Genomic DNA, 13,188 nt, shown 5'->3' with positions numbered 1-13,188 from the left:
TTATGATTAAAGCCTCTATAAACGTGTACAAGTTTTTATGTGGACATAAGTATTTATTTCTCTTGGAAAAATGCTTAGGAATGAAATTGCAGGGTCATATGATAAATGTGTAATTTTATAAGCAACTGCCCAAGTGGCTGTTTTCTTAAGAGTCCCAAGTGTCTTTCTTGAATACTATTGCTTCTTCCTGAAGAGCTTTCTTGTAGCAGATGGCTCCTGGCAGTGATTTCTCTTGGCCCTTTTTTCAGGGAGAGGGGGGAGGGAGATGTCTGGAAAAGTATTTCAGCCTTCATTTTTGGAAGATCTTTTTACTCCATATATGTCTGGATTGACTTTCTTTTTTTCTTTGATACTTTAAGGATGGCATTCTGTTGTCTTATAACTTATATAGTATTAAATAAGAGCTCTGATTTCTTTTTCTAGTTTCTTTGTTTGTAAAGTGTGTGTGGTTTTTTTCCGGCTTTTCTCTGGTTTTTAGCAGTTTGACTGATATGTCTAGGAGGTTATCCTGCCTAGAATTCTTGAGTCTCTGATTTGATGTCCTTCCTTCATTATCTGTGAAAAAATTTTCACCGGTTATCTCTTCAAATATTTTGTCTCTGCTTTCTTCTCTTTCTGGGATTTCAGTTATTCATATGTTAGATGTTGATATTATATCCAACCCTTTTTACATATTGTATTCTTTTTAGTTTACTCCTTTTCTCCCTCTTTGTGTTTCAATGTGGATAATATTTATTGTTTTATTTTTAGGATCATTATTTCCTCAGTTCTAATCAACTAATGAAACTATTTCATCTGATTTTTTAAATTGCATTTCCATTTTACTATTTCTTGGAGTCCATCTGTCTGCTGAAATTCTTCACCTACTTAGTGTTGGCAGCCTTTTCCTCTAGCGCAGGGGTCGGGAACCTTTTTGCCTGAGAGAGCCATGAACGCCACATATTTTAAAATATAATTCCATGAGAGCCATACAACGACCTGTGTACAATACACATTATCCAATAAAAATTTGGTGTTGTTCCGGAGGACAGCTGTGATTGGCTTCAGCCAACTGCAACCATGAACATGAACAGTAGGAAATGAATGGATTGTAATACATGAGAATATTTTATATTTTTAACATTTTTTTTTATTAAAGATTTGTCTGACAGCCAGATGCAGCCATCAAAAGAGCCACATCTGGCTCGCGAGCCATAGGTTCCTGCCCCCTGCTCTAGCGCCTTTCCCATAGTAAAGCACAGTGATTTCAGAGTCCATGCTGTTAGCCCAGCTTGCAGGGCATCTCTGAATCTGTTTCTGTTCGCTGCTTTGTCTCTTGAAAAAAAAGTTGTGGTTTTTTTTGTTTAGTTTTGATGAAGGCTTTTGCTTTTGTGTGTGTATTGTTTTGTTTGGGTGGGATTTTTTTGTTTTGTTTTTGCTTACTTTATGTTTGTCTTTTCAGTTTTAAATTTCAGTTGTCCTGTGTGGACTATAGAAGCCGAGATCAATAGCATTGATGCAGTTATTATGGGCGGTGAGTCAGTGTGGTCAGAAGCTGGGCTGGCTCTGAGTTTTAGAACTGCTCTGAATTCTGCCAGTCCACCATAGCTTTTGAATTGCTCTAGCTGGGGGCTGGTCCTGCCTAAGCACAGGAACTGGAGGCGGGAGGGTTTTCTGCAGGGTCAGCACTCCACCTCGGCGTTCAGTCACCCTGTCGGCTGAACCAGAGTGGCTCTCTCTGCGCTCTTGCAGCTGCCTGAGGGATACCCTGCTGCCGTTGATCGTTCTGTACTAGGTGGCACTGCACTGGAGCTAACTGAGGGAGGGTTCTCTGTTCTGATCAGCCTCAGTCTCCGGGAGGCCTTGGGTGCCTGGGGTCCATGGAAGGGGGCGGGGAGCTTTTCCATTGTCCCTGTTTTGTCTGTCTCTCACTGGAGCTAAACTCAGCCTTGGATCTGTGAGTGGTTTTGAAGATTTTCCTGCTTTTCCGCCTGCAGTGGAGAACCTCTGTTTGGTGTCAGTATGGAGTCTTCAGCCAAAAACAATTGCCTGCTCTCCCCCAGAGGTAGAGGTTGTTTTCTATCCCTCTTCCAGTCCTCGAGTTGGTCTTTTCCTGTGCCCAGGGAATCCTGGGCTTCACTGCTCTTTTCTCGTGGCTTAAGGCAGGTGTCCCCAAATTACGGGCCACATGCGGCCCCCAGAGGCCATTTATCCGGCCCCCCGCCGCACTTCTGGAAGGGGCACCTCTTTCATTGGTGGTCAGTGAGAGGAGCACTGAATGTGGCGGCCCTCCAATGGTCTGAGGGACAGTGAACTGGCCCCCTGTGTAAAAAGTTTGGGGACCCCTGGGGGCTTGGCTTCGTAGGAGGGTTAGAGACTGGAGAAATGGATGATTTCACAGATGCTGTTAGGAGAGTTCTAGTCCGTAAACTCTATTTTGATCCTAGTTGCTTAAAATAACAATATTTTTAAGCAAAAGCTGGATTGTAGGTATATTTTTCATTTTCATATTTCATTTGATTTTATTCTCATTTTCCAAAACTATTTTACTAATCCTTATTGATAATCGTGAGGGGGTTTTACCTTTAAAATAATCTCAAAACCATTTTAGCTTTGGGCATTATCCTATTTTTAATCTGTGACTGTTGAAAGTCAGTGGTACTAAGTGTACTCTTAAAATTGAAATATTCGTGATTGTCGCATTCTTGTTAGAAGGAACAAAACTAATACCCATAGTGATAAAACTATGTGTTTTGATTTTAAAATCCAGGATGAGCAGCATAAATTATGCATATGACTCTTGTTAGTTTGACAGACATTATAAATGCCAGACTACCTTGTTTTCTTTCTTTTTTTTTTTTTTTAAACTTATTTTATTTGTGAGAACAAACTTCAGCCCTCAGTGAAATGAGCAGGCAGGGTGAAAACTTCCCAAAAGACAGAGAGCGTGGTGGTTGTGAGCACAGACTCTGGAGCCAGACTGCTTGGTTCTATCTAACTTGTTTCACATTTTAGTAGCTGTGTGACTTTGACTTTGGACAAGTTACTTAGACTCCTTATGTCTCAACTTCTTCCCCTCAATGGAAAATGCAAATAGTACCTATCTCAAAGGCTATGAGACTATATATAAGCACTCAGAACAGTGCTTGGCACATAGAAATGTTTAATATATATGTTTGTTATTACCACTGTTTGCTATAAGAATGAAGTCTCATCATAGAGGTTATAAAGAGATGTTGATAAGCTGAACCAAACCAAAAATGGAAAGTCAAGGGGCTGGAAAAAATACTGGTAAAAGATGATTCAGCCGGAGGATGTAGGGCGAGAGGGCAGGAGTGGCCCTGGAGCAGAAAGCTGTGGTACACTGGGCAGGTCGCTGTTTCCGGTCACACACGGCGGTGCACTTGGGTACTTGAAGCCGGAGTTAAATCCGTGGGGCAGAGGCCGAGGCGAGGGAGGCGATCAGGCCAAAAGCAAGAATTGGCCAGAGGAGCATTGGCTCACTTCTGTATTCCTTCATTCTGGTGAGAACACTGACAGTCTGTAACCAGACTTACTAATCGATCATTATTCCAGGTTTAGCTGTGTGAATTTCAATGAATTATTCAACTTCTTTGTCACTTTCTTTATATAATAGAGATTATAGTAGACTTTCTAAGGTTGGATGGAAACACTAAACTGTTAAAAGAAACAACTCAAAGTGTTTATTATCTCAGCACTTTAAACAGAGGTGGTGTTCTGGATGGTTGTCATTTTTGTTCATCGTCACCACCATCCTCATCAGTTGCTGTGGAGAATCCCAAACACCTGAATCCTGACCAGACACAGCCTGGCCACGTTTTCTCATTCCTTAGGCTTTTGCAGAAATAAGCATACAAATGCTTTCTTACTATGAAGCTCTGCCTTCATATAGTAGACCCTGGTCAGACTAGACTGGCACGAGACTGGCCTGTTCAGAGAACTGGGTAACGGAGACCCGACCAGTCTGTCACATATATTCCATCACGCTCTTCTTGTCAATGTAGAGCAGCGGTTCTCAACCTGTGGGTCGCAACCCCAGCGGGGGTCGAACAAGCAAAACACAGGGGTCGCCTAAAGCCATAGGAAATAAAATATGTATGTCGCAACCCACAGGATGAGAACCGCTGATGTAGAGGCTTTAGAAGCCTGTTATCATCTCATAATTACAGTTTTATTGCTAATCTTCATACTTTTTGCTGCTTTTTTTTATTGTACAAATCAGGACCCTCATTTGATGCTAAATAAGTGTTTTATCGCAAATCTCCTTGTGTCATACCTATTCTCGGAGTGTCTTAGCCCGGGCTGCTATAACAAAGGACCACAGACTGCGGGGCTTAAACAATACACATTTCCTTTCTCACAGTTCTGAAGGCTAGATGTCCAAGGTCAAGGTGTCAGCATGACTGGTTTCCGGGGAGAGCTCTCTCTCGGCTTGTAGTCACCTGCCCACTCTCTCCTCTCATAGAACAGGAAAAGTTAAATAATTATGAAAAGCTTTGATCTAGTTTTAAAATGATTAAACAGAGGATGAGTCCCCAGAATATATGGATGCCATTGTCACTTTTAATACAATTTATGTTTATAAAAATATTTGACTATGAAAAATTAAGTTGAAATAAACTACTGTCCTTTATATTTTATAGGATATCAATTAAGAATACAGAGAAAAAGGCGACATGTGAAATAGGTTTTTCTGTTGGACTGCCTGAGTCAAGTTCCTTTGTTTAGTAGCTCTGCGGTCTTGGCAAGTTACCTGCCCTCTCTCACCCTCAGTTTCTTCATCTGTACAAAGGGCTAGTGGTACTGCCTATCTTCTGTGGTTTTGAGGAAACCTACGTGATCATCTCTGTAAAGTGCTTGGCACATAGTAACCACAATTTATTGAGAACTGCCGTCATCATTTTTGTTGTTAAATTGAAAGGCATTTGAAAGTTACAGGTTAAGGAAGAAAATTTTCTTTCGGATACAAATTACTGGAAGTTAAAGAAAATATAAATAACTTGACCAGATGGTGGCGCAGTGGATAGAGCATTGGACTGGGACTCGGAAAACCCAGGTTTGAAACCCTGAGGTCCTCGGCTTGAGCTTGGGATCATGGATATGACCCCATGGTCGCTGGCTTGAGCCCAGAGGTTACTGGCTTGAAGCCCAAGGTTGCTGGCTTGAACCCAGGGTCGCTGGCTGGAGCAAGGGGTCACTCGTTCTGCTGTAGCCCCATGGTCAAGGCACATATGAGAAAACAATCAATGAACAACTAAGGTGCTGCAACAAAGAATTGATGCTTCTCTTTCCCTATCTGTCTGTCTATTCCTCTCTGTCCCTCTCTCTGACTCTCTCACTGTCCAAACAAAAATAATTTAAAAAGAAAATATAAATAAAATAACCTTACTAAGATAATTTCTTAGAGCAGATGTCTGACCAAACTATTTTAGTTAAAATGTCTCAGTTATATGTAAAAGTAACCTCAGACTACATCTCAAATTAATATTTAAATATTTTAACAATAAAATTAATTTGAGAAATAGAGCCTTGTCACATTGTAATAAGTTGTAAATTTATACAACTATTTTAAATTTTGGAAAAGATTTTGTAAACAGCTGTACTGTAATATATTGTACTCTTAGCTTTCTGCATGTCAGCTGTATCTTTTTGAAAATATTTCCTAACCAATTAAGAGAGTTGAATTTTAAACGGCAGTTGTGATGTGCATCTAAGTTGAAAAGCTGATACTGTGGCAGAAACAAAGGGTGGGGCTCAAGAAGGTTTAGAGTTGTGATTACACAAAACACAGAGCTTTTTTTATTGTATTATTTCCCATATAAACAACTGTAAACCTACTATACTTTTGGCCTACCCTGTATATATTTCTTAAGCTATTAAAAAAGAGTCTTTTCATGAGAAATTGTTTAAAGAACCTGTTACTAAAGTGTATATAATTCAGGTGGTTAGTGCGAGGTATTTGACTGCCAGTTTCTTTGGAAAGTATGTGTCAACCCATTTCTTTTGTCACATAAAATAAAAAATCAAATGTTTTTAAACGTTCTGCCCAGAGATGCAGGGACATACTACTGTTAGACACTTTGAACTTGTGGACACAGAACAACGGTGTAGTGCTTGCTGGGCGGAGGTGGAGCAGGGGTCAGGAGAGGTAAATGGTGATGGACGGGGACTAGACTGAGGGCGCTGAGCGCCCAGTGCGGTGTACAGACATGTGCTGGAGGATTGCCCTGAAACCTGTGTAACTGTTAACCAGTGTTAGCCCAATGAATTCAATTTTTTTAAAAAAGAAAAAACTATTTCTTTGGATTTCTGTGAATTTACAGGTAAGTTTATAAGTCTAAAGAAGTATATCTTTCACAAGGAAAAGAGAAAAAATTCAAAAGCAATTTAAAACATAATATTTTTATTTTCTATTAGATGTTTTATAAACATATTGCTATATTCCCTTAGCTTAAATTTCTCATACAATTGATGTTTTTGTATTAACCAAATACATATATAATATTTACTCTTTCTTTTTGTAAAGGTTCAGAGGTCCAAAGAAATGACATTTTGTGGATAGCCATGGCAGGGACTCATCAGATATGGGCACTCCTATTGGACTGTGGCCGACTACCAAAGAAAAAGTAAGTGGCAACATCGCTTTGTGGGTAGGCTGCACAACTTGGGGTTTGCCGAGTTCCCTTTCCCAGTCTCCATCTTCTCCACCTTCTCTGGGACATACACCACCGCCATAACAGACAGCCCAGACTCATCGGCTCAAGACAGCTTTGTTTCTTTGCTCACTCACATAGGTTCGCTGGCCGAGACAGCCGCCACCATCTGAGCTCTGCTGGTCATCCTGGCAGAGAAAGAGGTGGTGAGTCGCTCACTAGCTCTTAAAGCGTCTATTCTACTTACATGTATCAGCCAAAGTCAGTCTTATGACCACTTAACTCAAGGCACCTGGAATGGGCAATCCCAGCAAGCTTCCAGGAAGAGGACTAGGAACGTTTGGTGGACCCTCATCTTTTACCACACAGTTCAGACCTCCCCATCGTTAGTTCACATATCAGGGCACTGTAGAACATAGTGTTGAATAGCTCCGGTTTTGTAGTCTGGCCTGAGAGTGAATCCCAGCTCTGCCGTTGACTGTGTGAGCTTCTGAGAGCCACTGGAACTTTCTACACCTCTGTTTCCTTATTTATATCTCCCTCTTGCTACGAAAAATCTCCAAGATTTTACTGTCTCTGTTTTTCCTCGAGGATTTTTATGCTTTAGAGTCTTAACATTTAAGTCTTTAACCCATTTTGAGTTTATTCTTGTGTATGGTGTACAAAGATGGTCTAGCTATTTTTTTGCACTAGGAATCTGTCCAATTTTCCCAATACCACTTATTGAAAAGACCAGTGTTTTTCAACTGCCTGTCTGTGGACTGATCCACGAAAGAGCTAACCACCCTGATGTTGTTTGAAGATTATAGACCCAATGATTTTAGTCAAATTCACATATGCTCAGGGTGATTTCTACCTTAGCAATCCCCGAAATAATTCTCTTTTTACTAGTCCCCAAGTGTAAAAAGGTTGAAAACCACTGTAGTAGACTATCTTTACTCATTGTATGTTTTTGCCTTCTTTGTCAAATATTATTTGACCATAAAGATGTGGGTTTATTTCTGAACTCTGTTCTGTTCTATTTTATATATCTATTTTTTTATGCCAGTACCATGTTGTTTTGATTACTATGGCCTTGTAGTATAGTTTGATAACAGGTAGAGTGATTCCTCCAACTTTGTTCTTATTGCTCTTGTGGTTCCATATAAATTTTTGGAACATTCTAGTTCTGTCAAATACGCCATTAGTATCTTAATAGGAATTCATTGAATCTATAGATTCCTTTGGGTAGTTTGGACATTTTAATGGTAATTCTTCCTATTAATGAACATGATATATGCTTCCACTTATTTATATCTTTGGTTTTTTTCTTTAGTGTCTTATAATTTTCTGAGTATAGGTCTTTTACATCCTTGGTTAAATTTATCACTAGGTCTTTTATTTTTTTGAAGCAATTGTGAATGGGATTGCTTACTTAGTTTCCCTTTCTGATAGTTCACTATTATTGTATAAAAATGTGATTTGTGGATATTTGTTTTTGTATCCTGCTACTTTACTAAATCCATTTGTCAGTGCTAATAGTTTTTATATGATCTTTAGCGTTTTCTACATGCACTATCATGTCATGTGCCAATGACAATTTTACTTCTTTCCAATTTAGATGCCTTTTATTTTTTCTTGGTGACTGTTGTGGCTAGGACTTCCAGTATTATGTTGAATAAGAGTAGGGAAAACCAACATGACTGTCTTGTTCTCGATCTTAAGGGAAATGCTTATAGTTTTTGCTTGAGTATGATGTTGGCTGTGGGTTTGTCATAGATGGCCTTTATTACATAGAAGTATTCCCTCTGTTCCTACTTTGCTGAGAGTTTTTATCATAAATGGGTGCTGGATTTTAGCAAATGCTTTTCCTGCATTTATTGATAGGATCATGTGATTCTTATCCTTCATTTTGTTTATGTGGTGTATCATATTTATTGATTTCTGGATATTGTACCAACCTTGCCTCCTTGGAATAAATTCCACTTGATTATGATCTTTTTAATGTACAGCTGGATTCGATTTGCTTATATTTTGCTGAGGATTTTAGCATCTATGTTCATCAGGGATATTGGCCTATAGTTTTCTTTCTTTGCAGTGTCTTTATTTGGTTTTGGAATTAGGATAATGCTGACCTCATAAAATGAGCCTGGGAGTCTTCCCTCCTCCTGAATTTTTTGGAATAGTTTTAGGAGAGGAGAGGTGTTAGTTCTTCTTTGAATATTTGGTAAACTTGACTTGTGAAGCCGTCTGGTCTAGGAGTTTTGTCTCTGGAGTTTTTAGATTACTGCTTCAAAACTGATTATAATCTGTCCAGATTCTCTGATTCTTCCCGATTCAGTTTTGGAAGATTGTATATTTCTAGGAATTTATTCATTTCACCCAGATTGTCCAATTTGTTGGCATATAGTTTATATTTTTGTAAAATCCTCTGCATTTTTTTTTTTTTGGCATCAGTTACTTCTCTTTAATTTCTGATTTTATCTACTTGGCTTGGCTTTACTTTCATTATTTAATAGGAATATGTCCAGCCAGATCATTTTTGACCTGAATTATAATTTTAAGGATGCTTTATCTTTATTACTGATCTTCAAGTGATAATGACTCCTAACATTTTAGAAGTTACTGTTCCTCCCCACTTTTTCTCTCTTACATACTTAAGGGGGAATTCCTTTTTAGATTAAAACTCATTATAGTAATTACCTTTTAATTTATTTGCTTGACATATTTGTTATTACCTGTTTTTCTCTGACTAGATTATTTTTCCAAGGACCTTGAAAAAGTGGCCATATTTTATACATTCTGTATTTCTTCTCCTCCATCCTCTGCTCCCTACCTGAGAACTGGGAACATATCAATCAAAGAGTGACTGGTGGTCATTTTAGATTTTTGCACGTTGTGCCATAGTTGGATGTGATACGCATATAGTCTCATTATTTTGCATCTAAGTCAGTCTCTTCATTTTCCCCAACACGAGATACCACCAGGTTTCCTTCCCGCATAAACCCAGAAACCAAGGCATAAAAATTTCTGTTCCTTACAAAAGGAACAGAAATAATTGCAATAATCCCTTTAAGTAGAAATTTCCTTAATGTATGTAAGAAATTGATTTAACTGATTAAAGCAACATAATCATCCATTTCTTAAAAAGGGTAATGCTTGATTTGGTTATATTTTAAAAGGATTCTTTCAATTCTTTTTCATAGTCTCTACTATGTACAAGAAAACAAAACATTTTAATGGAAATTTAAGCTTTGAGTTTTCAAGAGCTAGATGATCTTTTTTATTGCCTTTTAGAACTGAATATTACATGAAGTTAAGGTGGGATCCAGCTATGCCTATCTCTGACTGTTCGGAGAAAAAAAACTCTATCCCATCAATGATATGACCTTTATTCTGATCATTCTACCCTTGCCAAAGATTTCCTATCTGCCATGGAGAATAGGTTTCGTTTTCTGTATATCAGAAAACTAGACAGGTCCCTCCCTGCACAGTAGGCAGACGAGCTAATGATTAGAAAACTGCAATGAAAGCTTACTTCACAATCTAACTGGGCAAGATCACTAGGTTTTTTTTACAGTGCTTATCACCATTGGTTTCATCATTTACACTCATTTATTAACTAAATTGGGCACACTGTAACAGTGTTGACTTCACCTGTGACCCTGTCCCTTCAGCGAGGTGAAGAAGGGAACCTGCCTGTGCTTTGCCGGAAGCGGAAACGAAGAGAACCGGAACAACGCGTACCCCCACAAGGCGGGGTTCGCGCAGCCCTCGGGCCTGTCCCTGGCCGCCGAGGAGCCCTGGAGCTGCCTGTTCGTGGCCGACAGTGAGAGCAGCGCGGTGAGAACCGTCTCTCTGCGGGACGGAGCCGTGAAGCACCTTGTCGGAGGAGAGCGGGATCCCATGGTAATGCCGGCCCCTCCCGCGCAGCCTGCCTGCTCCCCAGGCCTGCAGCTTCCCGAGCTGTGAGGAGTTCTGCAAACCTGGGGGAGAGAGCTCGTGGCCTGGCCGTAGGGTAACGCAGAAGTGAAATGATAGGGAGTGGGAACAGAAACACAGAACCCTCGGAGAAAAGTCAGCTGAGTCTGCTTGATGATGGGTGTGCCCAGGCTGCAGGGAGACAGGAAGGACACGAGGTGGATTAGTGAGAGGAGGAGAGTGTAGGTTGGATGATTGGCAGGTGGTGGGAAGAGTGCAGATTGTTAGACTTGACCTGCTCCTGAGCAGATGTGTGACTGCTGTGGCCATAAAACTACTAAGCTCCACAAGTGGTACAGGTTCAGAATTCTGCCGTTTTTTCCAGTCTGAATTAAAGGCTCGCCCTGTTAAAGAAAATCAGATCATTGCCCTTTAATTTGAGTAGCATATACAGCCTTCTTAATCTTCATTTTATATGTTAACAAAACACTGTAAAATTTTTAATACATGCTTTTTTTTTCTTTTCCTAAAAAAAAAAAAAAAAGAATTTATTTGCTTTTGGTGACATTGATGGAGTAGGAGTCGGTGCAAAGCTTCAACACCCGCTTGGAGTAACGTGGGACAAGAAAAGGAATTTACTTTATGTGGCAGACTCTTATAACCACAAGGTAAGTCTTGACAGAATTATGTAATACCTTGCTTTCCATCTGTGGTATTTAAGATGCCGAAAAATCTGTGAGCCTCCCACAATTGCCACTCTAAACTCTTACTAAAGAGGAACGACAGTCTGACAACTATGTACAAGCCTTTTCTGTTCTTGGCCCTTTCTTTTCAAAGAAGGCCTGGTGGCATTCTAGCTCGGGAAGGGACTGATCAGCACTCCCAGCGGCAGCAGCCAGCATTGTGCGCTGCAGCCCTCAGGACTGCTCAGCCCCAAACTCAGTCAACAAGAAGGCACGGAGCACAGAAATTTATGTCATTGAACAAATGAACGTTTTTGAGCTGCTGCATAGTGGCAGTGCCTGTTTGCAAATAATTTCATTAAAACAGAAGTAAAAGCAGCATTTCATTGACTACAGCCATTTCTATTTTTTATTAAAATCAGTGGAAAATGTTAATATTTTGTGATGAGACATTTAATACAGTGAGGTGGCCAGAATCATTGTTTTAAGTAGCAACTCCTCAGCCGAGGTTAGATGCTCATGAGAAGAAAGTTCAACTGTGTCCTGTCGTGAGAAAAAATAGTAACATTTTGAAATCATTTTTTGAAATTTCATAATTTCTTCAAAGATCCTTTCTAGAGGACAAGCTATAACTGGGGATTTTACATAGTTGTCGGCTCTCGGAATGGAGTATCTCCCCTTAGACCAGGGGTCCCCAAACTTTTTACACAGGGGGCCAGTTCACGGTCCCTCAGACCGTTGGAGGGCCAGATTATAAAAAAAACTATGAACAAATAAATCCCTATGCACACTGCACATACCTTATTTTAAAGTAAAAAAAACCAAAACCGGAACAAATACAATATTAAAATAAAGAACAAGTAAATTTAAATCAACAAACTGACCAGTATTTCAATGGGAACTATGGGCCTGCTTTTGGCTAATGAGATGGTCAATGTGCTCCTTTCATTGACCACCAATGAAAGAGGTGCCCCTTCCGGAAGTGTAGCGGGGGCCGGATAAATGGCCTCAGGGGGCCGCATGTGGCCCGCGGGCCATAGTTTGGGGACCCCTGCCTTAGACTATAATTTCAATGTTTGGCTTTTTCAAGAAAATACGGAAATTTTTCTTTTTCTGTGATTTTTTTTAAAGGATACTAATGACTAGCAGAAATTCTCTGGCTGTACTTTTCCATACCACAAACATGAGATTGAGCTTCAGATATCTTTTTTTTTTTTTTTTTAGATTAAAGTTGTGGATCCAAAAACAAAAAATTGTACAACATTAGCAGGAACTGGCGACACAAGCAATGTTGTCAGTTCCAGTTTTTCTGAAACAACCTTTAATGAACCAGGAGGCTTGTGTATTGGAGAGAACGGCCAGTTATTATACGTAGCAGACACGAATAATCATCAAATTAAAGTGATGGATTTAGAAACAAAAACGGTTTCTGTGGTAAGTAATCTTCAAGTATAAGTTCTAGGGTATCATCTTACGAGTGATTCTGAGATCCTCACAGCACTGAAGGCACTCTTGGTTGGTTCGTCTCTAGTGGTGAAAGTGAAGCATGTTGGTAGAATAGTCAGTGTCTTTCAAGGATATCATTATTTTTAAAGTGAAAATTCCATTTGTGTCAGGAGTGCTGGAGAAAGATACTAGAAGTTGGAAAGAATTTGATAAACTCAGAAAAGACAAAGAGGATTCATCTATTTTAACTATGTAGACATACTGGCACACACTACCCACACATACTGTGGGGGTTGGGATGTTTAGTCTTATTTTTAATGATTCTTAGATTAAAGTGTAATTTTTTTCCTCTGGTGAATCCATTACCAAATGCCATTCAAAAGAAGTTCTAGAAACCACATTTCTCAAGACACTGAAAATAAGATGAAAGAAAAATAAGTTCTATTCAATTTTTAAAGATACAGGCATGGTCTCTAATAAAATTGTTAGGCACTGCCTTGGAGCAT

General features: G+C 39.5%; 1 protein-coding gene across 4 annotated transcripts in view; it reads left to right on the top strand.

Moving 5' to 3' along the window:
* NHLRC2 (NHL repeat containing 2) overlaps positions 1-13,188 on the top strand; it is a 61,397-nt gene that overhangs the window by 34,564 nt on the left and 13,645 nt on the right. For all 4 annotated transcript variants that reach the window (XM_066355401.1, XM_066355403.1, XM_066355400.1 and 1 more), the window contains exons 6-9: positions 6,527-6,626; positions 10,310-10,541; positions 11,099-11,221; positions 12,461-12,670. In XM_066355401.1, the coding sequence (XP_066211498.1) occupies positions 6,527-6,626; positions 10,310-10,541; positions 11,099-11,221; positions 12,461-12,670 (665 nt within the window). The remainder of the gene's footprint in view (positions 1-6,526; positions 6,627-10,309; positions 10,542-11,098; positions 11,222-12,460; positions 12,671-13,188) is intronic.

The sequence above is a fragment of the Saccopteryx leptura genome, chromosome 13, assembly GCF_036850995.1.
Source record: "Saccopteryx leptura isolate mSacLep1 chromosome 13, mSacLep1_pri_phased_curated, whole genome shotgun sequence".
Lineage (NCBI taxonomy): Eukaryota > Metazoa > Chordata > Mammalia > Chiroptera > Emballonuridae > Saccopteryx > Saccopteryx leptura.
This window is presented reverse-complemented; position numbering and strand designations above follow the sequence as displayed.